The 26,438-nt window shown below is 40.5% G+C and overlaps 2 protein-coding genes across 3 annotated transcripts in view; one reads left to right on the top strand and one right to left on the bottom strand.

Annotated features, from left to right (window-relative positions):
• Window positions 1-16,816, top strand: part of LOC107308202 (complement C4-A-like) — a 44,534-nt gene extending 27,718 nt beyond the window's left edge. Inside the window, exons 25-42 of the mRNA XM_015851903.3 lie at window positions 505-708; window positions 1,542-1,617; window positions 2,060-2,216; window positions 3,878-3,976; window positions 4,294-4,462; window positions 6,055-6,221; window positions 6,649-6,807; window positions 7,401-7,460; window positions 7,907-8,000; window positions 8,770-8,938; window positions 9,503-9,590; window positions 10,182-10,256; window positions 10,842-10,950; window positions 11,442-11,531; window positions 11,900-11,992; window positions 12,736-12,819; window positions 15,558-15,690; window positions 16,201-16,816. Coding sequence (XP_015707389.2) covers window positions 505-708; window positions 1,542-1,617; window positions 2,060-2,216; window positions 3,878-3,976; window positions 4,294-4,462; window positions 6,055-6,221; window positions 6,649-6,807; window positions 7,401-7,460; window positions 7,907-8,000; window positions 8,770-8,938; window positions 9,503-9,590; window positions 10,182-10,256; window positions 10,842-10,950; window positions 11,442-11,531; window positions 11,900-11,992; window positions 12,736-12,819; window positions 15,558-15,690; window positions 16,201-16,339 — 2,165 coding nt within the window. The 3' untranslated portion in view covers window positions 16,340-16,816. The remainder of the gene's footprint in view (window positions 1-504; window positions 709-1,541; window positions 1,618-2,059; window positions 2,217-3,877; window positions 3,977-4,293; window positions 4,463-6,054; window positions 6,222-6,648; window positions 6,808-7,400; window positions 7,461-7,906; window positions 8,001-8,769; window positions 8,939-9,502; window positions 9,591-10,181; window positions 10,257-10,841; window positions 10,951-11,441; window positions 11,532-11,899; window positions 11,993-12,735; window positions 12,820-15,557; window positions 15,691-16,200) is intronic.
• Window positions 16,817-17,589: 773 nt separating this feature from the next.
• Window positions 17,590-25,268, bottom strand: STOML3 (stomatin like 3). 2 transcript variants are annotated; one of them, XM_032442117.2, is made up of 8 exons: window positions 25,149-25,268; window positions 24,977-25,078; window positions 22,244-22,347; window positions 21,444-21,516; window positions 20,959-21,041; window positions 19,591-19,794; window positions 18,689-18,823; window positions 17,590-18,535 (listed from the first exon to the last, which is right to left on the bottom strand). In XM_032442117.2, the coding sequence occupies exons 2-8, from the start codon at window positions 25,026-25,028 to the stop codon at window positions 18,335-18,337; spliced, it is 852 nt and encodes a 283-aa protein (XP_032298008.1). In that variant the 5' UTR covers window positions 25,029-25,078; window positions 25,149-25,268; the 3' UTR covers window positions 17,590-18,334. The 2 variants fall into 2 exon arrangements, with proteins under 2 accessions (XP_032298008.1, XP_015707393.1); XM_015851907.3 differs by having other exon boundaries at window positions 24,977-25,165.
• Between the last annotated feature and the right edge of the window lie 1,170 nt (window positions 25,269-26,438).

Here is a 26,438-nt window from a genome sequence, read left to right as displayed (position 1 = left end):
GGCTATTTGCTTGCATTTCAAATCCCTGTTCTAAAATGCTGAGATGCCTAAAATCATCAAAGGAGAAAATGGTAAATGTAAAGGTAAAGCACGCCAAACATGTTTGACATTATTAAAGCGTGATTATTTTCCCACCCTCCACCTTCCATGTGAGAGGATCAGTTTTGATTTGACAAGACCTTTCCAGTGTGAACCTGAGTCACCAGACTTTGCTCCTCTCTTTGCCTCCTCACTTTCAACAGCCTCAGGACTCTTTATTCCATGTTACCTTACTGTCCCAGCATTCTTCCTCCACCTTCTCCAGGACCTGGCAACTCACCCTTGCACTTCTTCACCCTTATTAAGTCACAAATAGGTGAAAATGGCTTAACAGTGAGAAGTATCAAGCAACTGTACAATCAAGGCATGCTGGAGTTTCAACATGTTGTTAATATCAACTTTATTAATGTTACAGCAGTAAGTCTGAAATGCTATATGTCTTACGGATTATGTCTTTCACAATAGGAAATCCTATGGGTGATTCTGTTGAAAACTGTCTTAGTCTCAATGGAACTGAGAAACTTATTCGAGTGCCCACAGGCTGTGCAGAGCAAACAATGGTGAAAATGGCTCCCACAGTCTATGCTATTGAGTATATGGATGCCAGTGAGCAGTGGAAGAACTTTAATCCTGAACGAAAGGATGAAGCCATTAAGTTGATTGAAAAAGGTACACAAAAAAAAGGGGGAAAAAAAACAACAAAACAACACAGAGACCAACAAAACTGGCTTTGTTATCTCCTCACATTGTGCACTAACTATTGCAACTTGCTGAAGGAGTGAGCATTGTCTTGATACAGTCAAGCAGAAATGCCATTGTCAGCCTGCAGACGTATGTGAGAAACAGAATTGGTGAGGAGGATTTAGGTGGTTAACTGCTTGTGTCTGACATTGCAGAGTATTGACATTCACAGCCCATCCTCTCCCTTGCCTAATTTAGAAGCAGAAAGTGAAATTTAAGTTGGTCGATGTCAACTCAGAACTAATAGACAGCAAAGGGCAGTTGTAGAGTGTGAATCATTTCAAACTAATGCAGATGTGATATAGATATGATACCGATGTTGTCAAGATAATAGCAGCCAAGATCAGAAACCAGAACTCATGATTTTTATAACATAATCTGACATGGGTAGATAATATGTTGTATATTTTTTGTTTGCACACTGTGAGGTCAACAGCTTGACTTAACGGGGATTAAGTTTCCCAACATTCACCATGGAGAAAATGCCTTGTTAACTATGTGTGTGTCGATGCATACCTACAGTTTTCAGGTTGTACTCATGGCTCTATTAAATCAAACAGGACAAAGTACCTTGAAAGCCTTGCCTTTTTTTACCTTGTCAAAGGTCTACTGACCCAGACATTTCATACTTGATGAACACCCCCATGTACCCTATCCACTAATCAATGGTGAACACGTCCATGTTAATAAACATGGTATATGAAAATTATCAAGAAATATGTATATCTTCTAAGCAGTTCTGTGCTGTCTTGTTCATACAGGTTATACAAGACTGCTTGAATTTCAGAAGGATGATGGTTCCTATGGAGCCTTTAAATCAACACCCAGTAGTGTTTGGTAAATGTATTTTTCATAACCAGCTTTGGTTCTTTTATTTTTCCTCCTAAAATGCCACTATTACTGTTTGATGCAAGATTTTTATTTTTTTTTTATTTTGGGGGGTTGGGGGGAGGAGAGCAAGGGAGGAGGGAATGATTTTCAGAATTTAGTGAGCATAGTATTGCCCACATACTTCTGTCATAGAAAGCCACCCTTCTAAGACTGTTCATCTTTAGCCCTTTATGAAAGAGTTATACAGAGCCCGTGGTTATGTTGCATTTGCCACAGAGTGTTCATATTGTCACTGCAATTCTAATGTTGCACAAGAAATCTCCAGTTCCAGTGAGCACACTGTGTTCAAAATTATTCTATGTGGAGACTGAGTATGCTTGACTTCCATTTAATATATTCTTCAATAAATATATGTCAACACAAGTCTTAAATATTTTCTTTTGTGCAGGTTAACGGCATTCATTGTTAAAGTACTCACAAGGTGCAAAGAATACATCAGTGTGGAAGACAGTCACATACTCAACTCGATTTTCTACTTGCTTAGTCAACAGCAGGCAGATGGTTCATTCTATGACCATCATCCAGTACTGGACAGAGAAATGCAGGTGAGTCATTAGTAATAAGAAGAATCAGCTCCACCTTTAAGGCAGGTAAGGAAAAGGAATATACTGACTTGCTGAATACAAAGAATTTATTATTATTATTATTATTTAAAGAAATCTTTAACATAAGAAGTACAAAATCTTTAATATAAAATGAATCTGCTAATAGATCCCTCAAGAGAAACATGGCTGGTATGTCACCACCTTTATCTTTTGATCCCATCTTGAGTGATTTTGCAGTTTACCTGTACTTCAAGAGGAATTAGAGAATCATCTCTGAGATCTTTGTGCTTGGTAAAAATTCATGCTTTTTATTTGCATAGTAGATTGAATACTAATTTATATTTTGTAGAATCATAGAATCACAAAATATTTAAGGTTGGAAAAGACCACTAATATCATCTAGTCCAACCATCAACCTACCACCATGCTCACTAAGCAATGTGTCTCACTGTGAGATCTACATGTTTCTGGGAAACCTCCAAGGACAGTGACTGCACCACCACCCTGGGCAGCCTGTTTCAATACTTTACCACTCTTTCTGAGATGAAATTTTTCCTAATATCCAACCTCAAAGGGGTCTACAGAGTTCTTCTAGTCCAAATCCACCAGGCCTCATTAGATCAGGTTGCTTAAGGACATGTCTTGCTGAGTCCTGAGCACCTCCAAAGATGGAGACCCCACAGCCTCACTGGGTGTTTCAGTATTTAAACACTGCTTTGAAAAAGAAGAATTATAATATTTAATAAGAATTTTCAAGAACGCATGTTAGCCTATACATCTTCTGTAAGTATCCAGAAACACAAAATTGTTACTCTCTTGCATGTAGGGCATAAAAATGCCTCTTTCAAAACCATTGAAAATGCAGTTTATTTGCATGGGCCTTATGAGGGAAAACAACAATTTTGTTAATACTTTTTAAAAACACTTGTGTAGCTGTTACCCTCAAAGCCGGTATAAAAACAGCTGAGAAACTGGCCAACGAGCTTTTAACCTGTGTCTATATTGAGATACTTATCTTGTTTGATATTTACTTCAGAAACTGCTCATAATTGTGCAGAGACTTAAAATCTCTCTATGCAGACAATCTTCTCTAAGCATTTGAGGCTGAGTGAAAGAGGTGGGTCATAATAATCCAATTGTCAAAGAAGGGCATGAGCAAAAGAATGAGAAAGAACAGGAATGAACGTGCACATCTTCGTGGAGCAAGAAAGCTGGAGAAGACACTGTGTTTAGCTAATCAATAAGTAAAACAATAAATGATCTGGTAATGTTTCATATACCCTTTGTAAGAAAAAAGCTCAGGGTTTTAAAGAGCTCTTGTGGTTATAAGCAGTAGGTGAGAAAGCAAAACAGTTTTAGGGAAGTGAAGGCAGGACTGCTCCAATCAAAAACTGGACATTTTAAAAAAGTGAGTTAATTAAATATTTTTTAGCAGATAAAGGATGTGGGGTTCCCAGTCTCTTAATGTTGCCTAATTAAAGTTACCATAGAAGAAAGATATGCTTTTGCTAGTCGAGAGTTATTGAACAAAGTTAAAGAAATTACATGTTTCGTTGTTTAATGATTTCACAGGAGGGTCCTTATCTTTGTGGAAAGTAATTTCCTAAGTTTAATTATAAGCAAGTATATGTGGTTTTACATTTTCATGTTTCATCTTCCAGGGTGGCATTGGGTCAGCAGGAGAAAATTTGGCATTGACAGCCTTTGTAACTATAGCATTGCAGCAGACTCTACAGGTTTACAAAGAATCACCTGATGTGGTAAGATGCCCGACTTTTTATCTTTAAGCTTAAACACTATCGCACAGTGGCATGTTCACCCCACTGCCTTAAAGTACTATGGATGAGATGGTAATATTCTGTTTACCAAGTCTGTGATGGATAAGAAAAGATGCAACAAGCTAATGTACAGCAAGGTATTTTGAACTACACAACCCATCACTGATGTCTTTAATCACAAAACAACAGTTATTAAAAATGTGTAAAAAATAACTACACAGGAGTATTCTGAGTACTTACACCAGCAGAAGCAGTAGGTGTGGATGATATTTTCAGATGAATCAATTCTGTTTTCGCAGGTACAAGCTGTTAGAAGATCAGTGGTTTACATGAATAATGAACTTCCTAGAAATACTGACTGCTATTCTACAGTTGTTGCTGCTTATGCTTTGACGCTTGTTCAGCCCGATAGTTCTCAGTCCCTGAGTGCAAGAGAACAATTGAGGAGCTGTTCTGTTTTTGATGCAGGTACTAGTAACTATTCTTAAAAACTCAACTTGTAATTATAGTGCTTTGAGCACTCTGATATGCTAATAAAGCAAATTCTGATAGATGGAGGGCATTTAATTTTTATAAAAGTGTGATCATATATGTGCAGCGTAATTAATTAAATTAGACAATTATATTTGAATACTAAAATTCTATGTAATTTGTGTAATTGGTATCAATATAAATTAACAGTTTAGCACTGGGAATTTCACAATGTGGTCCTCTCTGTTACTGGAGATGGAACAAAGTCCTGGGATATAGAGATCTATATTTTCTTCTTCTCTTACTGCTTCCAAAAGTTTCACACCCCTAAATTGCTTCCAAAAAGAAAAAGAAAAAAAAAAAACAAAGAAGAATGGAAGGAAGGAAGGAAGGAAGGAAGGAAGGAAGGAAGGAAGGAAGGAAGGAAGGAAGGAAGGAAGGAAGGAAGGAAGGAAGGAAGGAAGGAAGGAAGGAAGGAAGGAAGGAAGGAAGGAAGGAAGGAAGGAAGGAAGGAAGGAAGGAAGGAAGGAAGGAAGGAAGGAAGGAAGGAAGGAAGGAAGGAAGGAAGGAAGGAAGGAAGGAAGGAAGGAAGGAAGGAAGGAAGGAAGGAAGGAAGGAAGGAAGGAAGGAAGGAAGGAAGGAAGGAAGGAAGGAAGGAAGGAAGGAAGGAAGGAAGGAAGGAAGGAAGGAAGGAAGGAAGGAAGGAAGGAAGGAAGGAAGGAAGGAAGGAAGGAAGGAAGGAAGGAAGGAAGGAAGGAAGGAAGGAAGGAAGGAAGGAAGGAAGGAAGGAAGGAAGGAAGGAAGGAAGGAAGGAAGGAAGGAAGGAAGGAAGGAAGGAAGGAAGGAAGGAAGGAAGGAAGGAAGGAAGGAGAGGAGGGAGGGAGGGAGGGAGGGAGGGAGGGAGGGAGGGAGGGAGGGAGGGAGGGAGGGAGGGAGGGAGGGAGGGAGGGAGGGAGGGAGGGAGGGAGGGAGGGAGGGAGGGAGGGAGGGGGGAAGAAAGGAGAAAAAAAAAAAAAAAGTACAAGTGGTTGAAAAATAAGTAATTATTAATGGACCATGGGAACAAGCAGCTCCATGTGGAAGCAGTACAGAATGGATTTGTGAGTAAAAGGGAAGATGTCACTCCCAGCCTGCCCACATTCAGAGCTTCTCACTAGTACATTGTTCCAGCTCTGCATGGATGTTACCTCTTCCCTATTGGAGCATGGCTGGGGTCTGAGTTGAGTCAGTGCATGACAACGAACACCTATGAAGTTACTCATAATTGGACAAATCAATCATTTTTTGATAGTTGTAGTTTAAGTGCAGGGCCATACAGGGATAATTAATACTATTATCTCTGGGGTACCACCAGACACAATGCTACCATTCCATCACGTGGACATCACTGTACAACAGGATCATAAGATTATGATGATTTCATAAGTCAAAATTATAGTGACATGTTTTTCCTTTCCCATCCTCTACTTCCACATTGATTTGTTGCTTTCATGACAACACCTGTGTTTTGTGGTTCCTTGGTATTATGACATGCAATATCTATTGTGTAAAACAGCAGCCATTTTTGGCTAACTGAGTTATTCTTGCAGCAAAGCAGCAGCGCTACTGGGGAAATGGCAACAATGCAATCTCAGTGGAAACCACTGCCTATGCTTTGCTTCAAACACTGCTCTTGGAAGATATGGAGTATGCAACACCTATTGCTACATGGCTGACAGAAAGAAAGAATTTTGGTGGAGGATTTTGCTCTACACAGGTACCTAACCATCAACCTTCATGGGTAGAAAGGGGTAGAAAGAAAATGATAGTTCTATAAGGGCTTTATCATTCAAGAGTGAAAGCATCGTAGCATTTAATCTCAGATCTCTTCAGTTCATGAAGCACCAAAAAATCTGTCCCTTAATAGCCTTATGAGCCTGTAGGAAGATTTATGACAGACAGAGGTCAGGCCTGCAGTGTTTTTTAATGACAAAGGAAGAAGTTGAGAAATAAAATGAACAGTACATGCAGGTGAGAACAGATACGGAACTTCAAAACAGCATAATAGCTGGAACTGAAGAATAGTCTTAGATAACTGATCAACCAGATGTACTGTAGAATTAATCCAGTATAATTTTGGGGCATTTTTTTTTTTGTTTGTTATTGTTGTTCTGTTTTGTTTTTTTCATTTTTGTCTCAACTAGGACACGGTGGTGGCCCTGGAAGCAATGTCAGCATACAGCATAAAGACACTGAGTACTGTTCCCACCAACCTGACTGTAAGAATAGGAACACCTGGAAGGAGAGGGGACTACACTATTACTTTGACTGATACTAATGAAGGGATTCAGAAGATGCTAGAGGTACACAGTTATTCTTTGTTCAATATTTTTTGCTCAAAAATGAGAAGCATTGGACTGCTTGGTATAGCTTTTCTCACGTTAAGCAATCATTTATTTTTCAATACTTTAATATGTAAAAAAGCAACAAAATAATCTTTTTAAAGAAAAAAAAATAAATCAGCATCTGCCTAGAAGCATAATTTATAGGTCCTTCCACCCCCCGTCAAGAACTTTGGTGATGAGAACATCCTCCATCAGTAGAGAGAAACCAGGACAACATTCAAAGTCTTTCTAAGGAGTGAGAAAGAAGAGAGCAGGGGAATATTCTGATATTCACTGTTTTGGGACCTAAAGGAATGTCATATTCTGGCTATAGAGGGAATAATGAACTCAGGAAAAATTTGCCTTCTGGGCCACAGAATGGCAGAACAAGATGTTCCAGCCCAGCACACTGAAAATCCCATTAGATGTGGGGTCTCATAACCCCCTTCCATTACTGTAGATTTCCCATATCTTCTGAGGAGAAAGACAAAGAGACTGTTTTGATCACAGGAAAGCAATAGAACAAATGCTGAGCACACACTAAATCTTTACTATTTTGCTTTTGCTTGCAGTTCGATCTTGGGAGAAAACTTGAAGTGTCTGTAGAAGGCAGAGGAAATGGGACAATGAGTGTAAGCCATAAACTGGAAATTCAGATTCCAGATGGACTTCTTTCATTTCCTTTTTGAACACTGAGGGAAACTACCTCCCATGTCTTCATTCTTTCCATTCCTACCACCAAGTCTCTAAAATTAATGGCAAGCAAACTGCCCTGAAATAATACCTATTTTTTAACATCATGGAATCCATAGAGCTGAAGAAGTGTTGGGAGTTTGAAAGATCCTTTTGTGGTGGGGATGGAGAATTGTATCAGAGAACTCAGGCAATTTGAGGTTTGCAGAGGGACTTCTCCTTCTTTACCCATGGCAGTTCTCTAAGACTAATCAGCATCTCTGAGAGACTTGTGTTTCCCTCTGCACTCCAAGTCTCATCGACATTTGCTAAAGCCCTGGAAGAGAAAATCACATGACATTTAAATGATATTTTTATAAGTTTGACATCTGTGCTTTTGTCTTAGATACTGAAAATGTACTGGTCACCTGAGCTGAAAAACAATCCATGTACTGACCTGATTTTGACAGTGGAAGTGGAAGGGAGGATTAAGTATTCTGGTAAGTGAAAAGTGTTGAAACTCACAGGTAACATGTTTGGATAATAATTATTCAATGCCTTTCCAGCCATGGAGAGTGGGAATAAATGAGTGAAGCAAGGAAAGAGAGAGGTCTCTGAAACCTGCACAGCTATTGTTGCATTCAATTTATTAATATTTTAAATAGTTTAATAACTCTTGCAATGACTGTGGCAGCAGAGAGTACCTAAGTGTTGCATTGCTAATATTGTTAACTCCTCAATGTAACCTGGAGGAGATGGAGATAAACTCCTGTCATTGTGTTCTTGGCTCCCATGCAGGGAGCTCAGTTATTCCACTAACAGACCTATTGAGCAGCCTTAGAGTACACTTTGTGGGGTAGATTTGCTTTAGATATTTTCATATAGTCAAGACTAAGTTTTCATTTCTCTGAAGCATGGGTTCTCTGCCTATGTTTGCATTTGCCTGCATTTTTCTTTACTTTGGTTTGAATAGGAATTTTTTTGTGGCAAGGATTGTACTTTATATGTTAATAGATGGCAGAAACACCATTCTTAGCTAGATCTGCTGACCCTTACTAAAATTACTGCTCAAATTTTAACTCTGAATTGATTAGAAACACTGAGATGGTGTAACACAAACTTTAACAAAATCCCGTAGAGGTAATGTGGCTGTCCATTTTATCTATCACTATTAAAAAATAAAATAATAATAATAAAATAAAGAAAGAAATGAAATTGCAAGAACTTCATTCAAATTTCTAAATGGTTGATTGTGTCTATCACTTCCAGACACTGTATACTCAGAGGAAAATTATGATGATGAAGATTATCTTAATACAGCCTCCAGTGATTCTGAGACCTTGTCTAGAATAGACTGGTTTGATATCCGCAGCAGAAGGAAAAGGGATGTGATCTTGCCCAGTAACACAGAATCTCTGCAGTACAGAATCTGTGTCAGGTAGGTCTGAACTCAGCATCCAAGCTGGTAACCTTCTGTAGTTACACATAAATGGAGAGAATCTGCATCCTTATTTCCACAGCAGGACAGTCAGTTTCCTAGCAATGTACATTTAGATGGTTTACACAGACTTCAAACGCCCATTTCAGGATCTGATCCAACAAACTCACTGGTGATGTTTGGCTCTCTGGGGATATTCAAAGTATCCTGGCTGTCTAATCATTTGAAAGAAGTCTTTTACATGCAAGCCAGGCTATTTTCAGTGGTGTCCAGGGAGAGGTACAATGAAAACCTAGATGACAAGGTCAGATGAGGCACCTGTGTTTTGGATGACCATCAGACTAGCATTTGTAGCTAATTTTACTTCATGACATTTACTGTGGTAGGAAGCTAATAAGCATATTAAAATCCACATAAGAAACCTAAATGGAGCAGAATGTTGGTGGGGTTTGTTTTTGGTTTTGTTTTGAGCCAGGAGAGCTAACCTCTCCAAACAAAGCTTGGAGAACAAGCTGAACAAAGTTCAGTGCAGATGTTCACTGCTGATAGTGAACCTTTATAAAGGTCCACAGGTTCCAATCCACCAAAGATGTCCCTGGTTGATCTCTCTCTGCTGAGTGGCTTGGAGCCTGACACTAATGATCTTGAACAGGTGAGAAACACACTTTTTTGTGGCATTCTTTGGTAACATTTCTATGCAAATCTTTGTAAGTCTTTCCTAGGTATATAGAATAATTAAAGGATAGGCATATTTTCATTATCTGGCTTTGAAAAAAATTATTCATTGAATATATGCAAGAAATGAAAAGCTGCCAGTGAACTGAGCATGGCCTGTAGTTCCTTGTAGTAGAAGTTAGCACAAGGCTTTTTAGAGCGCTTACACATTCTCCTGTCTTTACACATATTGGCGTCCCTGCTGGCATTGCTGTCTTGTGACAAAGCAAAACAGTGTGTTCTTTGATTACAGAAGATAAAAACATCTGTGCATGCTGCCTACAGAGTACAGTGGCAGAGACATGTAGTATGGCACTCTGTGAAGGTAGCCACAGAGTTTTTGCTCTAGAGCCTGCTGGTCTAGTGGATGTTTGCCCAGGTTTGTGGTCACAGGCACTGTTTCCTTTAAGGAGGAAGAAAGAAAGCAGGATAATACAAATGTCTCAGCAAAGCAAACCAGGATATAGAGGATGATAGCAGTGGTGTTACTGTCCTACATTGTTGTTTTGATTTTGTTGTCTTTCTGTAGTTGGTAACGTCTTCAGATCAATATATTCAGCACTTTGAGTACAAGGAAGGGAAAGTTTTGCTGTACTTTGGAGAGGTAAGCAAGCCCGGTGGTTTTATGATCTACTGTTTCAGTTAATATACCAAGTCTTCCTTTTAAACCTACTATTGTTTTTCACACTCCATTGCTTTTCTGTGATTTTCATCATTTATTAGTACTGAAAGTTCAGTTCAAAGAGGGAAGGGGAGGTAAAGGCAGGAGATGTGCACGTTCATCTTCAGCTCTTCTGTGTGATGGAGGTTGTGCCTCACAAGTGAAGTTCAGTGGCAGCTGCAGCTCCTCACAGGGAGTGGAGGGGCAGCAACAGCGATAGGGCCCATGGGAATGGAATGAAGCTGCATCAGGGGAGGGGTGGGGCAGGTTAGTCCAGGAGTTGAACTCAATGATCCTTGAGGGTCCCCTCCAAACAGGAGATCTTCTATGATTCTGTGGTGCACAGAATCATAGAATTTCTCAGTTAAAACATAAAAGGCATCTTCTAATTGAATATGGAATTATCAGGATTAACTCATCCGTGCCATCAGAAGCACACTAGCCAGGCTGGTACAGGCACAAATGAATAAGGAATTAACTGGGGAAAGTTAGCCTACACATCACAACTATTGTTCCTTTCTTGTCCAGATCACAACTGGACCAGAGCCTGACTGTATAATATTTGGGGCGAAGCAAATTAATCCAATGGGCTTGGTTCAGCCAGCAAATGCCATCCTGTATGATTTTTACAGTCCAGGTAAGGGCATATAAAAGTGATACGTAACTGGTCAGAAAGAAAAACCCTTAATAACAAACTGTAGTTTATTAAAAGGTGTTTTTAATGTAGTGTGAAACCACGTGAATTTGTTGAGTATTAAAATGACCTGTTTGCAATTATTTGTATTGGTATCCCAGTTTAAGATCACCATTTGACAGAATTTTGATAACAATATTTGAAAATTAGGTCAGACTTCTACTTTGCTTGAAGCTGAGGAGTCCCTGACAGCTTACAGCAACTAGAGCTTCATCCATACTGACTTTTCTATTTATTGTCTAAGGGTACATAAACCATTGGTGATCCTGTCTCCTCCCTCTGAAACACGCTGTGGTAATTGTTGCCCCACTGCTAAACTATAAAATTAAGATGGAGGTCTTTCAGACAAAACAAAAGATAAGGGGGGAAGAATACAACTTAAGGCCCTTCCATCTGAGCACTGTAAGTCAGATCATTTTGTTTCATTTCCACAGACAGAAAGTGCAGTGTCTTCTACAGTGCTCCCCAGCACAGCGCCATGCTTGCCAAGGTGTGCCACGCCGATGTTTGCCAATGTGCAGAAGGTAAAGAACATCTAGATATACCAGCTGAAAAGAACCATTCCTGGGAGAATTCTTATACTCAGAAAAGACCTATGCATTTATTCTATGCATTTACCCTAATGCATAAGTTAGAACACAAAATATCCACTCGTGTGTGACTAAAAACTTTTGTTTTGAAGATATCCAGGATTATCTTGATAGTTGCATGTGATACCTATAAACATATGCCTATGTTAAAAAATAATAATAATAATTTCCACACTTCTAATGAAGTTGTCAGCTCTTTTGTTTTCTGTTATAATGTTGAGTGGATGAATAATTTTAGACTGCATCTATCCAAGTATCCACAACTATAGAGACAGATAAGTCATTTATTTTCTTCTTTCTAGGTCCTTGCCCAAGACAAAAATCAACTTTCAGTAAAAACTTGAATGAAAACTCACGTTTTAATTTTGTGTGCTACAAACCCATTACAGACTATGGTAAGACATGAAAGATAATTGTCAATGTATTTTAAAAGCAGTTATTTTCAAAAAGTAAGGATAAATTTGGAGCATTATGTGCCTAGACCTCTCCTGAAATGAGAGGAGTTCCTTTATCTGGTCTGGAGACTGAGGAGATGAAATACTAAAGCTGTCATCTAGGGTTGAAGGGGAAAAATAAAGACTTCTGAAAGCTGTAGTTGGATGCTGAAGAAGGAAGAATGTATAACATTGTACTGCAGGGTTCAGAAAAGACCAGTGGTGTGAGTACCACTGACCCCATGATCCATAATTTTAGGGGATTTATGATACAAAGTGCAGTGTTCATAGCATGACAAAGCTTAGCAGCTCCCTTCCACAGAGCTAGGAGAACAGTTTCTCTTTGTTTAATTTGCCTATCTGACTTCTTTTGTGGATGGAAATTGGACGAGCTACTGAAGGAAAACTGATTTAGCAGCTTTGCTGAAGAAAAAGCAAGAACTCAGTCATACACAGTAGCTTATTCCAAAAGATATATAGCCAAATAAAATACAAATTTAGAGGTTATTGATTAGTACCAGACTTGCTGAAAATATAGTAGGTACACAGGATAACTGTCCTGTTGTCTTTTATATTACCATGAATTGTGAAAAGATGGCATACTGGCCTCTGCACTGACATGGGATAAAAGCACAGCTGTTTTTCTGTTTCTGGATGTAACTTCATGTTTCTGTGTACCCTCACACATTTGCTGTCTGTTGTAGTCTATGAAGTGGAGCTCCTCAACAGTACACAGAAGAATGTTTTTGATTATTATGAGGTCAAAATTCAAAGAATCCTTAAATTCAGTAAGTATCAACATGTTTAGTTCCTTTTTTCTGCCTGAAGGAAAAAAACTGATTAAACAGTAGCCAACATGAGCCATTCAGGTGCCTTGTCTCACTGTCAGAAGTACAGTGGGATATGTTAGGCCTGAAAGAAGACTTGATACAGCTACATCACTCTTAGGTTCAGCTCAGCTGTAGGTTGCTTTGGTTCACACTCTGAGGCAATCCCAGAGCACACACATCCCTTCCTTTCAGATTAAACTAATCCAGAAGACACATTACGGCTGCATTTAATCCATGGCTCCAAACTGGGGCTAGTCTAAAGCAAACCCTTCAAAACTTGTACTTTGTGTTTATTAGGTCCTCTGTATATCATTTTAATAACTGTGATAACAAGAAACCTTTTTATTTCTTTTGTTGCAGTGCAAAGATTTGCACAGTTCTCAGACAGTGTCCTTTTCCAGGCCTGCCATTCCAGCTGTGCCCACATGAATGTTACTTTATCAGTAGCATCAGGAACACTGACACTTTTCAAATAATTTCTGAAAAGGCTGTCAGATGATGTCTCAGACTTCAGTCACCAAGCTATCATGTGGTTTTCAGTTTTGAGTTTGACAGCCAGAGACTGTAAACTGTAAAGGTTTCAAAACTTCCCTTCCTTAAGGAGAATAATTACCTTATTCTCTTGATCTTTGCCTACGGGGCAAGTGATGTCAGCCAGCGCTTTAGGGCACACTACCTGTGATCTGTGCCAAATGTCCACTTTGTCAGAAGATCAGGTCCCTACTCCATGCATCCAGAGATATGCCAGTGATAATCAGGTCTTTCCATATGCGGGGAAATCATAATACACTTCACGATCAAAATACTGTCTTTGGGAGATTATAACACCAGGGAGTATTATATATATATATATATATATTATATATATTATATTATATAAAACTGAGGGAAAGTTTCATTAATGCCTCCAGGAAACCCACAGGTTCTGAAGAACTTAAAGCTATGGGCCTCACTTCATTTGTTCTTGCAGCTCATGGGCAAGCCTGGAAAGATTTTGCTTCTTGGTTCTTGAAAGAGATAGGTATCTTTTGAATCTGTTTTGCCAATGACGGTGGCGCAGTGGTAGGAATGCTGCTTGCAACACCGGAGGCCCACGTTCGAATCCCCCTGTGGCGCAAGTGGTAGAAGTGCTGCTCTGCTACACAGGAGGCTCGAATCCCGGGGGTTGGACTCGATGATCTCTAAGGTCCCTTCCAACCCGCACTAGACTGTGATACTGTGATACTGTGAATCTAAAGTTGAACAGAAAAGGTGACTTCTCTCATTCCCACCTCCTTCTTTAAAATGTTTCTTTGTTTGTACTATATGAAACAGGCTACAAGCATCAGATTTTTTCAGTAGGGTTGGTAAAGTCTGGAAAGAGGAACTAAGCCATGATAGTGAAGAAAAAGCAAGGTGCAGTGGCATCCAAATCAACTATATATAGAGAGGGAGATACATTTATATATATCAAAATAATATATATCATCACTTACATATATGTAAATCTTTCTCTCTCTCTCTATATATATATGGAGATAGAAAATTGCATAATTATATAACAACTGTTACATTAATGGCTGATGATCCCTAGAGTGTGAAATCTGCCAGGACATTTGTGAAGCATTTGAAGTGAGAACATCATGAACCTGAGGCAAAATTTGGTAATTTTCTCAAATAATTCTGATTCATCTTAACACTCCGTTACATTCTTTGAACTAAGTAAAAATTTACTATACCATGTAGCACAGGAAAAGCAGTCTTGGATTATATGAGATAATCTACAGTGTTGCATGTTTCTTTGGAAATATTCAAATGTGAAACTGTATACAGAACTGAAGACCAACTTTTATCTGGTCTGTATCTGCCATACTAAAATTAATTCAGGCTTCAACTAGGAAACGGATATGGTTCTTAGTGCTACGTTTCACAGTTTAGCACTCTGTTTCAAATTCTCTGAAATCTTATCAGTGTTAAAATATTCCAAACCAGGTTTTTATTCTGTTCCTAGGATTTCATACTGAATATTAAACTTTTTGTAATTGTAATACAATGCTTCAGACAGCAGAGGCTGCACAAGTTTCTGTTAGCTGTTAGGAAGCCTGTGGTGTCTTACCTGAGACCTAATCTGGTTTGAGGCTGATTTTGTCACCCCAGTTTTGCACCACAGTTTGCAGTATTGTTAGAAAGAATGTAAGAAAATAACATACTGATGTAATCTGCATATATTTTGTTTTCCAAATGGACTTTGTGAACTGGTGTCTAGCAAAAAAACATATATATATATATATAAATATATATATATATATTATATAAATATATATATATAATGTATACTCATATTCTGCATTAACTTGCTAAATAAGTATCTTTCCATATCTTGTGCCATTTCAGTAATGGGCACTGCAGCTTTTAAATGAATGAGCATCTGAGCCAGAATTTAGACCACAATCTTCTAAGATACTTTGATGTGGAGATTAAAAAGCACAAAGAAGCTCTTTCCACAACTGTTAAGGAGGCTAAGACAACCAGAAAAGGAAAAACTGACTTACCAAGAAATGTTAAGGGAAATATGTCCCACCACAGTGTTTATTCCCAAATGAAATAATAGTATAATTTAGCAGTATTATAAAAGACTGAAAAGATTTGTGTCCCATAGGCTATTGTTTTGCTCTTCATTGGGAAAGTTTATGGGTTTTTCTCTTCTCATACCACAGCTTCTGATGAAAGCATTGAAATAGGAGCGCATCGACAGTTCCTGAAGCGCTCCTCCTGCACGCTAGACATGGTAGCTGGCAAACGGTACCTTCTCATGGGGAAAGATGGGCAAACTGTTGACTGCAACAACAAGTAAGTGCAATAGTTCCTGAGCCACAGAGGCTGCTAGCACAGATCATGAATAAAGCTGAACTGGAACAGGCAGCCCAGGGAGGTGGTGGAGTCTCCTTCTTTGGAGATATTCAAGACCCGCCTGGACGCCTACCTCTGTGACGTGGTGTAGGGAGCCTGCTTTGGCAGGGGGGTTGGACTAGATGATCTCTAAAGGTCCCTTCCAACCCACCCCTACAATTCTGTGATTCTGTGTGATTCTGTGACACTCAAAAGTGCTAGAATGCTTCCAGAAAGCAAAGGGAGGACCAGATTTCTACAGGACTGATTCCGCTGGCTTTACTAAAATGCTGAGTATCAGCCTAAAGTCAAAAAGGCACCTGTGGGAAACAGCTGAGCCATTCAAACTATCTGTGTACAGCCTGATTCCCACATTTCTAAGAATCAAAATCTGGCCCTTCTTCCACTGGGTTTGTGCTTTCCTGTTTCTCTCTGTCAACGCTGACAACTCACTGCCTTTACTTTACTCAGGATGCAGTACTTCCTTGACTCGCAAACCTGGGTGGAGAAAATTCCAGAAGACAGGGAGTGCCGCACCACCCGTAACCGGCAAGCCTGTGCTCACCTGCAGGGCTTCCTGAACAAGTCTGACAACATCTGCCTCTTCTGAAAGGTTGCTTTGCTCCGCGCATCCCACCTGTGTTACTGCAACTCAGCTCCTTCCTGATTTTTTCTTGCAAATCCTGTACATCAGAGATGCACCAGAGACACCACAGAGCTGCTTTTGTTGCTGCCTGTTTTTCTTTTAGTGGTGTACTTCCTGAATGGGATATCTTCTTGTAGATCTACATACGGGGGCAACATGATAAAAATTGCAGCTATTCTACTGTTTATTGAGTTTACTGCACCCTATGCTGGTGAAGAGCATAAACTTTTGCTCCCTGACCCATTACTCAATGGTGTAATTATACTGGAGGGGATCAAATGAAAAAGGGTTTTTTTAATAGAACATGTTTCTCTCAGAGCTGGTTGATTCCCTCAGTCATTGTCAATGGACCATGAGATTTGCATGGGTCAGAAAGAAGGCTTAGTATTTATGGGCTTACCAAGTACAGCTTGCTGCTAAAATAAAAGATACTAGCACTCATGCTTCAGCACATAATTTCTGTGAGAGTTCATATGGGGAAACAAATGAACCCACTTGTACTCACAGTAGGATTCCCATACACAGTTTTTAAACTGGAACTGACTCAGCATCAAGGATATACAACTGGTCTGGATGTACCTGACCCCAGAGTCCTGTGTGGGCTGTTAGTACTAGTAGCTCACTGAGGGCACAGAGCTGTTTTTGATCAGGTCACCATCCTCAGATGCTCATACCACTGTCTTTCTGCCAGAAGTTATAGAGTACAAAAATTTGCCACCTGGACTACTTGTGTTATTCTGCAGCCAAAACAAGATGGGCCTGAATCAACAGTATAATTAGTAGGCCCATGCTGATCACATGAATTTGGAGCTAAATGACACTACTGTATAGAAGGAGCAACAATGAGCCTTGTGTGTTTGAGATTCTACACAGCAGCAGCATCCACCAGAGCATCTGCACTGCAAGAGCCTTCAAATTCATATACAGCTAACCTGTTATGTGCCAGTCATGTGAACAGCTCAGCTGTTTTTGAAGGCCATAAACAGCATTACTGCTGGCTAAATGCAGGAGTGCCCCCCCACTCAGCTTCAGGGCATTGCATGGATGGAGGGTGGGGAAGGCCCTTTATATCACCACTTCATGACATCTGGAAGGTAGGATAAGAAACCTCTTGTGGATGAAAATTAGATGCTTAAATTAACACAGAACAATTTGTTTTGCAGAGGTTTGCATCAGATTTCAGATATAAGAAATGTGATTGTAATACATGGACATATATTCTCATCCCTTTATTAAAGAGCTTATAGAAATATCAGTGATGTGGCAAAATCCAGATGAGGTCAGTAAAGCTACTGCTAATTTCCATTTATCTAAGGTCGGAGATGTTCACTGTCAGACTACATGAGGCCCTGGGCAACCTGGTCTGGTACTTGATCTAGCGGATGGCAATCCTACATGTGGCAGAGAGGTTAGAACTAGATGATCTTTGAGGTCCCTTCCAACCCACGCCATTCTACAATTCTGTGATAAAGAATAAGCTGTTCCACTGACATATCAATTATCCAGTAATTCTGTTGATAATTAAGTAATACTAGGCATACTAAGCTTATGCCCAAATCCTTTCTTCTGTTTCATGGGACTTCAATTATGCACCTCTATCTGGCCCTTCTGCTTCATGGAGTAGATTTGTGAGCTCATCAGGAGCTCACAGGTTCTTGCTTAGCAGAAAAATCACTTGCTACACTCAAGCACATGCAGCATGCAGTGAAAGCATCAATAAATTTTCTTATTAGATCTAACAAGCATTTTACATTATTTTCTTCCTTCTCATCTCAAGAAAAGTCTAACATAAAACTGCTCAGTGCCTGAATTTTGCAACTTTCTTTGTTCAAATGCAGAATGTGTGGTTCTTAAACTATGTTTTATTTTTATTTTACTCTACTTTGGTAATCTGGAACCCTTTGTTTCATGGGAAACCCTTTAAATGTTTCAGCCCAAGCAGCTAGTGTAAATCAACCTCTATCCCCCTCTATTTTTATGCCCCAAACCATCGAGCAAATTAATAGGCAGAGGGAAGACAATAGTGGAATTATTCTCTGCTGCCAAACTTGTCAGCGTTTGCAGGTAGCGCAGCTGAAGACCTGCTGGAGACTCAGACAGCACCATGGAGGCCTGCTTGAGGGCTTTAGAAGCGTTCATCTCTCCCTCTGCTGCCACAACCTGTGATGTAAAAGAAATAGAAATGGCATTGCAACACAGGCAGTAGTGGGGAAATCCGCCTTCACAATGAGGAAGAAACAGAAGCACTTGAGTGCCCATAAGAAAGATAAAGGACATTGCAGACTGGGGGGTAAGTATAGCCATGGATCTCACCTTAGCTCTTGCTTCTCGTGTTGCCTCTGCTTCAGCTGCCATCACCCTCTGCATGGCCACAGGAATCCTGACATCTTTGATCTCCACACGAGCCACTTTGATTCCCCACTGCTCCGTGGCACTGTCAAGGATGGCCTTGGAGACAAACACAATACCCAGCAAAAGAACACAGGGGGAGCAGGAAGAGCTCTGTGGGATTTACCATGCCACATCAACAGAAGGAAAGGCAGACTACAGGAAGATGGAACCCTACCAAGGTGCTGGCACACAGTGGTGTGAGCACAGCAGGTACCCCAGCCTTATGAAACTCTTGCTGATCTATGATGTGAGATGCTAGTTGATGGTTGAAGTTTTTCCCTATGTAAGGCTTTTGTAGGGGATTGTCTCTGCCCTCCCCTAAGCGACTCTCCTTTTAGGTAGGCGCTTTTCTCATTTACAAACTGATACTTTAAGAGACTTTAAGAATAGCATTATGTTGACAGTGTACAAACACATTAGTGGCAAATGATACATCACAGTCCTGCAGCATTCAAGATCTACGTTGGCCATCATGACAGGAGGTACAAGAACTCCATTGAGGGTCTGCTTAGGGTGGAGTTTCCCACAAAAAGCAGTCTTCTTTCATACTGCTTGCAGCCAACTTTGGGCAAAGATTGCATGAACCGATTTATTCAACTCATTGCATAATTTCATCATCTTCATTGCTATTTGATAGGAAATAACTCTTCTACAACAACCTAGGGAAATACCTTTCCAGTAATTCTTACTTAGAACAATGAGAAGTTTAAATGAAAGGGCCATATAGGAAGTTTTTTCACTATTAAAGAAAACAAATGAGATTATTTCTGATTTGCTGCTCCCTGGAACTAACTACCATGCTTACCAGTGAACCCAAGATCTACCTGGATACTGTGTGCAATCTCTTCTCGACCAGCCAGGAGCTGAGCCAAGGTCTGCGTGCCCAGTACATTTCTCAGGGTTGTCTGTGCCAAGAGGAAAGTGGCTGAATGCACATTGTTGACATTGGCAACAGCACTGACTGCACTGTGGATCCTGTAGTACACCACCCCATCCACCTGAGTAGTAACAGCATCTTTTGTGAGAATCTGTGTTGGAGAAACATACAGAATTAGAGAAGTATCCAATAAGGCAAAGCCTGACAAGGAATGAGAGTCATAGTCATTCTATTTATTTAGTGAAGAACAGACTCTGATAATTCATGGAAACTAAGAATTCCTTTTGATTTCTTTGGCATTTCCCCCCAGTAAGTAAATCTCATCACCTGCATGAATTTCATCTGCAATGATAAATAATAGTTATCCTGTACCTTCCTTGTAGAAAGGGCCTGAACTGATTTTATACACTGCATGGAGTTTGTTCAAGTAGTACTACTTTCTCCAAACAATGTATTTGTGAGAATCACCAAAAATTAAAGCTGAAGAGAAAAGCAAAGTGCAAAAGTAGTGAGAAGAAATTCTGAAAGGTATTTCAGTATTCAGTAAAGAAATTGTGTCATACTGTGCCATTGCAAGGGGATGTAAAGTGCGTGCACTTCAGCCTGGAGAAAAGAGGGCTGTAGAGTGACCTCATTGCAACCTTTCAGTACTGAAGGGGAGCCTATAAACAGGAGGGGAGTCAACTCTTTGAAAGAGTACATAATGGCAGGACAAGGGAAAATGGTTTTAAGTTGAAAGAGGGAAGATTTAGGTTGGATGTTAGGGGGAAGTTCTTTACAGAGAAAGAGCTGAGGTGTTGGAACAGGCTGCCCAGTGAGGTTGTGGATGCCCCATCCCTGGAGGTGTTCAAGGTCAGGTTGGATGGGGCCATGGGCAGTCTGGTCTCATAAAATGTGGAGGTTGGTGACCCTGCCTGTGGCAAGGGGCTTGGAGCTTGATTATCCTTGAGGTCCCTTCCAACCCAGGCCATTCTATGATTCTGCACCTCAGCAGGCAGCTGGTTACAGCAGATCACTGATGACTTTCTATGGCTGCTCCCCTTCTCAGAGTGCTTGCCTGCAATTAAGTGCTCCACTGAAGCTCTGCTAACATTTGCAGAGGCCTTGCCAAAAGCTGCTAAATCTCATACAGCACAAGTACGTAACCATCATCCTTCCTGCTTTCTGTTTTTGGGGAGCCACCACATGCACCCCTGCAATGTCGCTTCTCCTGTCTCAGCTGTCTCTTATTCAAAGCCCTAATCCCATCTTCTTAATTCTTTAACTAGCTCATCAGCAAGGGGAGTTTTCTAGATGGCTGCTGGAAAATAGTTACCTCTTGTGGAGGAATGTTACACGTAACAGTTCTAAGGTCAACCTTGATAAATGTATCTGTACATGGAAGTATGAGGATCAAACCTGAAATAAAGAAATAATTAGATGAAATATTTGCTTCTGAGAGCCATCTTAGCCTAGTGCCTGTATGAAGCAAGCAGATGGAAACATTTAAACCTCCCATAAACCTCACTAGTGCCTGCAGTGTAAGCTCAACCTTCAGTCATCCAATCTACTGAACAGCAAAGCCACAACAGCTCTTCAACCAGAAGACCTTCAACTAGAAGCCCTTTGCCTTTCTGTTCTGTTCTCTGACGTGGGGATGACATTACTGTCTATTCAGAAAAGCAAAAGTTCTGTAGGCAAAGGACCTGGAGCAGAAAACTTCCTCATTCCCTGTATGCTTTGAAAAAGGATTTCACGGACCTCTGCAATTTTCCTTGGGATTACAGTGCATTCTAATAGAGTAAAACTACATGTATTCACCTGGTCCCTTGGCTTTCTTAGACAGTATACGTCCCAGCCGAAATACAACAGCACGTTCATATTCTCTGACAACCTAGGAAAACATCTTAAAGTTAGAATTTTACAACTAATTCTATTCATGCTCTCTGGCATTAAATATTAAAAATGCATTTTCTCACATCATTGCTGGAAAAACTCAGATTTTGGCCCTGTGAATAAGTCATAAAATAGATCAAATAGTCAAGAAATGCTGCTGATTTAATGAGGCTGACCACAGCTCTTTCAACACCAGTGCTACAAGCAGAGGAGCTGTAGGCAGAGTATACTATCAGAATGTCTACATAACTACTTCAGAACTAACCATGGTATGGTGCTAAGGGCAATCGCTCTGCTAATTCAGACCTAAAAAATTCTTTAAATTAGTCATAATTTAATGTCTTGAAGGGACTGTAGGCTCAGGTTGTGTGGTCAGTCTGTGTGTGGGCTTACTCCTTTGTCCATCAGTATCTGTTATTTGTTGTTTCTGGCAGTGTCAAGTATGAGCTCTTCAAAACAGTTTGTAGATTTATTCTCTCAGGGTTGTTGTAGAGCAGGGAAGCTTAACTGACTATGGAAGTTGATATGATAAGAAGTCAAATGAGAAGCTTTTGTTTATATAGAAAGTCAGTGGAAATACATGAATCTCTTGGTCTCAGACCACAACCGCACTGCAAAGCCTTCTTATTTCCAGAAAGTGAATGGGGAACATTTGAACAGATAGAAAACAGTAACAACAATAATAATGGAGCATTCTTTGGGTGCCCCAGATCCCAGTAGCTTACCTTGATACATGCCCAGACGGAAATAGGAAAGGTTATGAACACCAACAGGAAAGATATGGAAACCAGGATCCATCCGCAGACACCAATTCCTTCCCGCCTGTCGGCTATAAAACAATAAGGAAGAGAAGCAAAATGAATGCAAATCCTGAAAAGAGTTATCAGAGGAATGCAGACCTAACCCACTGCAATCACTATGGAATGCAAGGTCTACAAAGAGCAAGTCCTTCTCCCTCTCAGCACTCACTGAAAGCCAAACACACAACCAAAGATCCAGCCATATACATATTTCTCCTCCATGAAAGGTTAAAAGGTTCAGAAAGAAAATTTTATAGCAGGAAAGAAATAGGAGGAGTGAAAGGCATTGCTAAAGCTGGGGACTTGCAGAAATAGATCAGGTATGGATATGAATCACTGAGAAAGTGTGTTACACCTGGGGTAGGAGATCCAGTTTGTACAATGAAGATATGAAAAAATGAGGGGAACTCCTCCATCTTTAGATGGAGGTTTTGAGGAATACTGATGGACCAGTCCATCCACTGGAAGACAAGCTTCAGGATTAGTGGTTGTCTTAAGTGCACACCCAGGAACTGTGGGTAGCTCTCACTGCACTTAGCTCTTCTCATCTCAATTAAATTAGTTTAGTGCCTGAAGGGAAGGTGGTGGTGAGTTGCTGTTCATGTGCTAGAAGTCAAGGAGGCTCTTTGTAGGTGTAAGTGGACCAAGGAGCTGCTGCTCTTCAGTGAGATCAGAAACTGGAGCTGCAGAGACACTTGCAGCAGAGGCAGAGGGTGAGGAATGGATGCCATGAAACCTGCTGTGAGGGCAGAGCACTGCAGTGCGAACCACATCCTGCTGAATGCAGTTATGTCTTGGACCAGGAGAGCCGCAAGGGAAACAGAAGATGCGGGGATACCAGCTGGGCTTGTCCAAAGGGCTGCCAGGTTTGAGGCTCACATGAGGCTGTTTCCTTTCTGACTTGTGCTGCTCTTAAAAACAAATCCACTCCCATGCTGATGCAAATATGCAACGCGTTTTTTGATGTTACTTCAGTGGTGTAAAGTAACACTGGAAATTTCTGATGTTAAGTAAACTTAACGAACAGACAGAAATGGATAAATAGGAAGACAAACATACATATACTTGCTGAAAAAAACTTGCCACCACATTGAGACAGTGTGAGGTTACCCTTCCCAATTGATAATAATGTATATTCCCTGGTTTCTTAATGAGGTTATCATCAGCCATTCTATAGTCACTGTTAGGAATGATTTGAGGAGTTCCCATGAGTAAATTACCACTCAGACCCTATGGTCATGGGCTTAAAAACAGGACTGTTGAGATTTCATGTGAAAAGCTTTAACCCTTTCACTACCACAGTGCTCCTCACATTACACCAAGAATATGTCAGGCTAAAGCAGGTACACGAAGTGCCCAGTTCACTGTCTTCTGATCAGTGGAAAGAGATCTATGAATGTTGTGGATTGGGTTTCATTCATCATCATCATCTTAATCAAAGTTTACAGAAATTTATTACAAAGGGATGTTCTGTTCACCAGCAGACATTCTGCCCTGTCCCTATTTCACTTAAATGATTAGCATGCAGAAAGGTGCCTGGAAATCTTTTTCTCCAGTGCCAAGCTTTGCCACAAACCCCCCTCACTCAAAAGCTTATTTTGGATGGTAGCATCATCCACCATCACCCACATGAAACCACTGTGAGGATGAATGGGAATGATACACACCTGATAGGACTGACACAATCCAGAGAGTGGGGACTATCTGGGAACAAATGTATTTGAAGGTCAGTATTCAAACAGTTGAGAAGTGATAGGTCATAATATCACTCATCATAACTATGGGTAAAAAGCACCCACCCATCCAAAACTTGACAAAGTATGACTGACTCCTCCAAGAGACCTGTCCTGGTGATGCCGTACCAGCTAAAAGCACAGATTCCAATGAGAAAAGCAGGATATAAAGATACACTTGCTTACTACACAATAGAGACCTAGTCTCCAAACACCATCACAAATGTACTCTGTTTATTCCGACATTTCAAACCATTTAACCACACGATTAATAGGAGTTTCTACAAAAACACATTAGTGGAGAATAAATCCAGTAACCCAACATGCCAGTGACTTAATTTTGCTGCACCTGTGCATTGATTACAATAGCCATGAGTGGCATAAACCTCCTTTGCATCTGCAGTCCTTAAAGGTGCCTCTGCCTTCTGTAACCATTAGGAATGCTCTTTCAACAAGCACCCAAACCAGCCTTGCTGTCCCATTTGTCCCATTGCACCACCCATTCTTATGCCCACACACAATGGAAACAGCACACATTGCCCCAAACAACTTCGGTTTGGTAACATTTCCTTTGCTTGAAGAGAACACTAGATGCTCCTCACACAAGCCCAACCACATTAAGTTCCCTTTTGGGGCTGAAAATCCCAACCATTCCTCATTTACTCACATTTTCCCCTTTCCACCTCATCCCTGCATTTACCAAAAGCTGGAAGTTTTAGTCCTCGGGGTTATTTTCCTAGAAGGTAAATGCTGACGCGCAGTGGCTGCAGTAGGAGGTAATTTGCCTCATCACTTACAATGGCAGATAATGGATTTTCATCTCCAGCCCATAGGGAGATTTACAACAAATGCCTGGTTACATGTTTTCTTCTTGTTTGGCTTTCATAGCGAAAAACAAAACCACACATAAAAAGATGATGCTTACCAATTAGATGTTCTGCATTGCTTTTCTTGGGTGCCTCTCCTGTGGGATCCATCTCATTCCAAGGGAAGTTCTGATCCCCTCACAGCCAGGACAGCAACATACCTTGACACAGCAGAGCACTCATGCGATACACTAAAGAGGGAAGCTCAGGGAGAGAAGGAGAAATCCCCACCTGTATCAGAGTCCTCTGAGAGCCAGTTACCCTGGTGAGGAGGGCATGTTTACAAAAACAAAGACTTGTGGGTCACCGTTGCCTCCGATGTAATTCCATTGTTTTCTGTGACAGCTTTTGGCTGGGGAAATACATGGCTCAGCTGATTTTACACCATACAGTATCCAAACTAGAAATTATTTCAGTGAATCGCTGAAATATTTATCAACGCAGATCAAAAACAAAACAAAACGAGAAGAAATCTAGTGTGTATGCATTGAGTACTGCTCTTCTGCTTTGCTTTTTAGTAGGCAAAGTGCCCATGCTGTGTGGAATATATCTTCAGACATTTCTTGATACTTTACATCACAGTAGGTAGGTTCCTTCCAACTCAAACAATTCTGTGATGCTGTAGTAATTGTAGTACAGCATTCTAGGCTAAGCCATGTTGGAAGACTGCAGCAGCAGAGAGCAGCCTTCTCAAAACTGTTACCTGTGAAGAAAACAAGACATATTTTTTTCATATGTTGTGTATGACTTTGACATATTGCTGCATTAATTCTATGGTTGTTTGTTGTGGGCATCCATCACATCAAGCATCTTGGAAAATCTGGTTCCAGCTTCATTTCACACCAGCTTTTGTCTCCGTCAGTCACCACATCGGTCCCAGATGGGTTATTCAACACTGATTGCTCCCCAGAGAATTCTCTTTCAGCTTCACAAAGACTTCAACCTACCCTTGCTGCATGGATGTTTTAAGTTACAGTGGAAACAATAAGCACAGCTTGCAAAACTGCGATTCGCATGTTTATCTTATTATTCTCCCCAGTGACACAATATCTATATGAAGTCATTTGTTGCACTTCCCCCATGATTTGGCCTCTCGGCTGTAAGATGAAACCTGTTCATAGAATCACAGAATGGTTTGGGTTGGAAGGGACCTTTAAGATCATCCAGTTCCAACCCCTGCTATAGGCAGGGATACCTCCCTCCAGACCAGGTTGCTCAAAGCCACATCCAGCCTGGCCTTGTACATCTTCAGGGAGGGAGCATCTACATCACTGAGTAACCTGTACCAGTGTCTCAAGTCCAAAGCCACTCTTGCACAGCTTACTGACTTGGACACAGCCTTCTCAACCTACTCCTTTCCTGTATCTGAATTCTGGCCCCCCCGCCCCACCCCCACCCAGAACAAGCAATAGCTTATTAGCTTTGAGCTTCTCATTCCTCTGCCTTAGAATATAGAGGAGACTACCAGTAACATCTTGCTACTAGTGGGAACACCACCATATTGCTCCTCCTCATTTTGTA

The sequence above is a fragment of the Coturnix japonica genome, chromosome 1 (assembly GCF_054131305.1).
Source record: "Coturnix japonica strain WE chromosome 1, WE-NBRP24, whole genome shotgun sequence".
Lineage (NCBI taxonomy): Eukaryota > Metazoa > Chordata > Aves > Galliformes > Phasianidae > Coturnix > Coturnix japonica.
The sequence above is the reverse complement of the archived record's forward strand: the minus strand, read 5'-3'. Positions and strand labels throughout refer to the sequence as shown.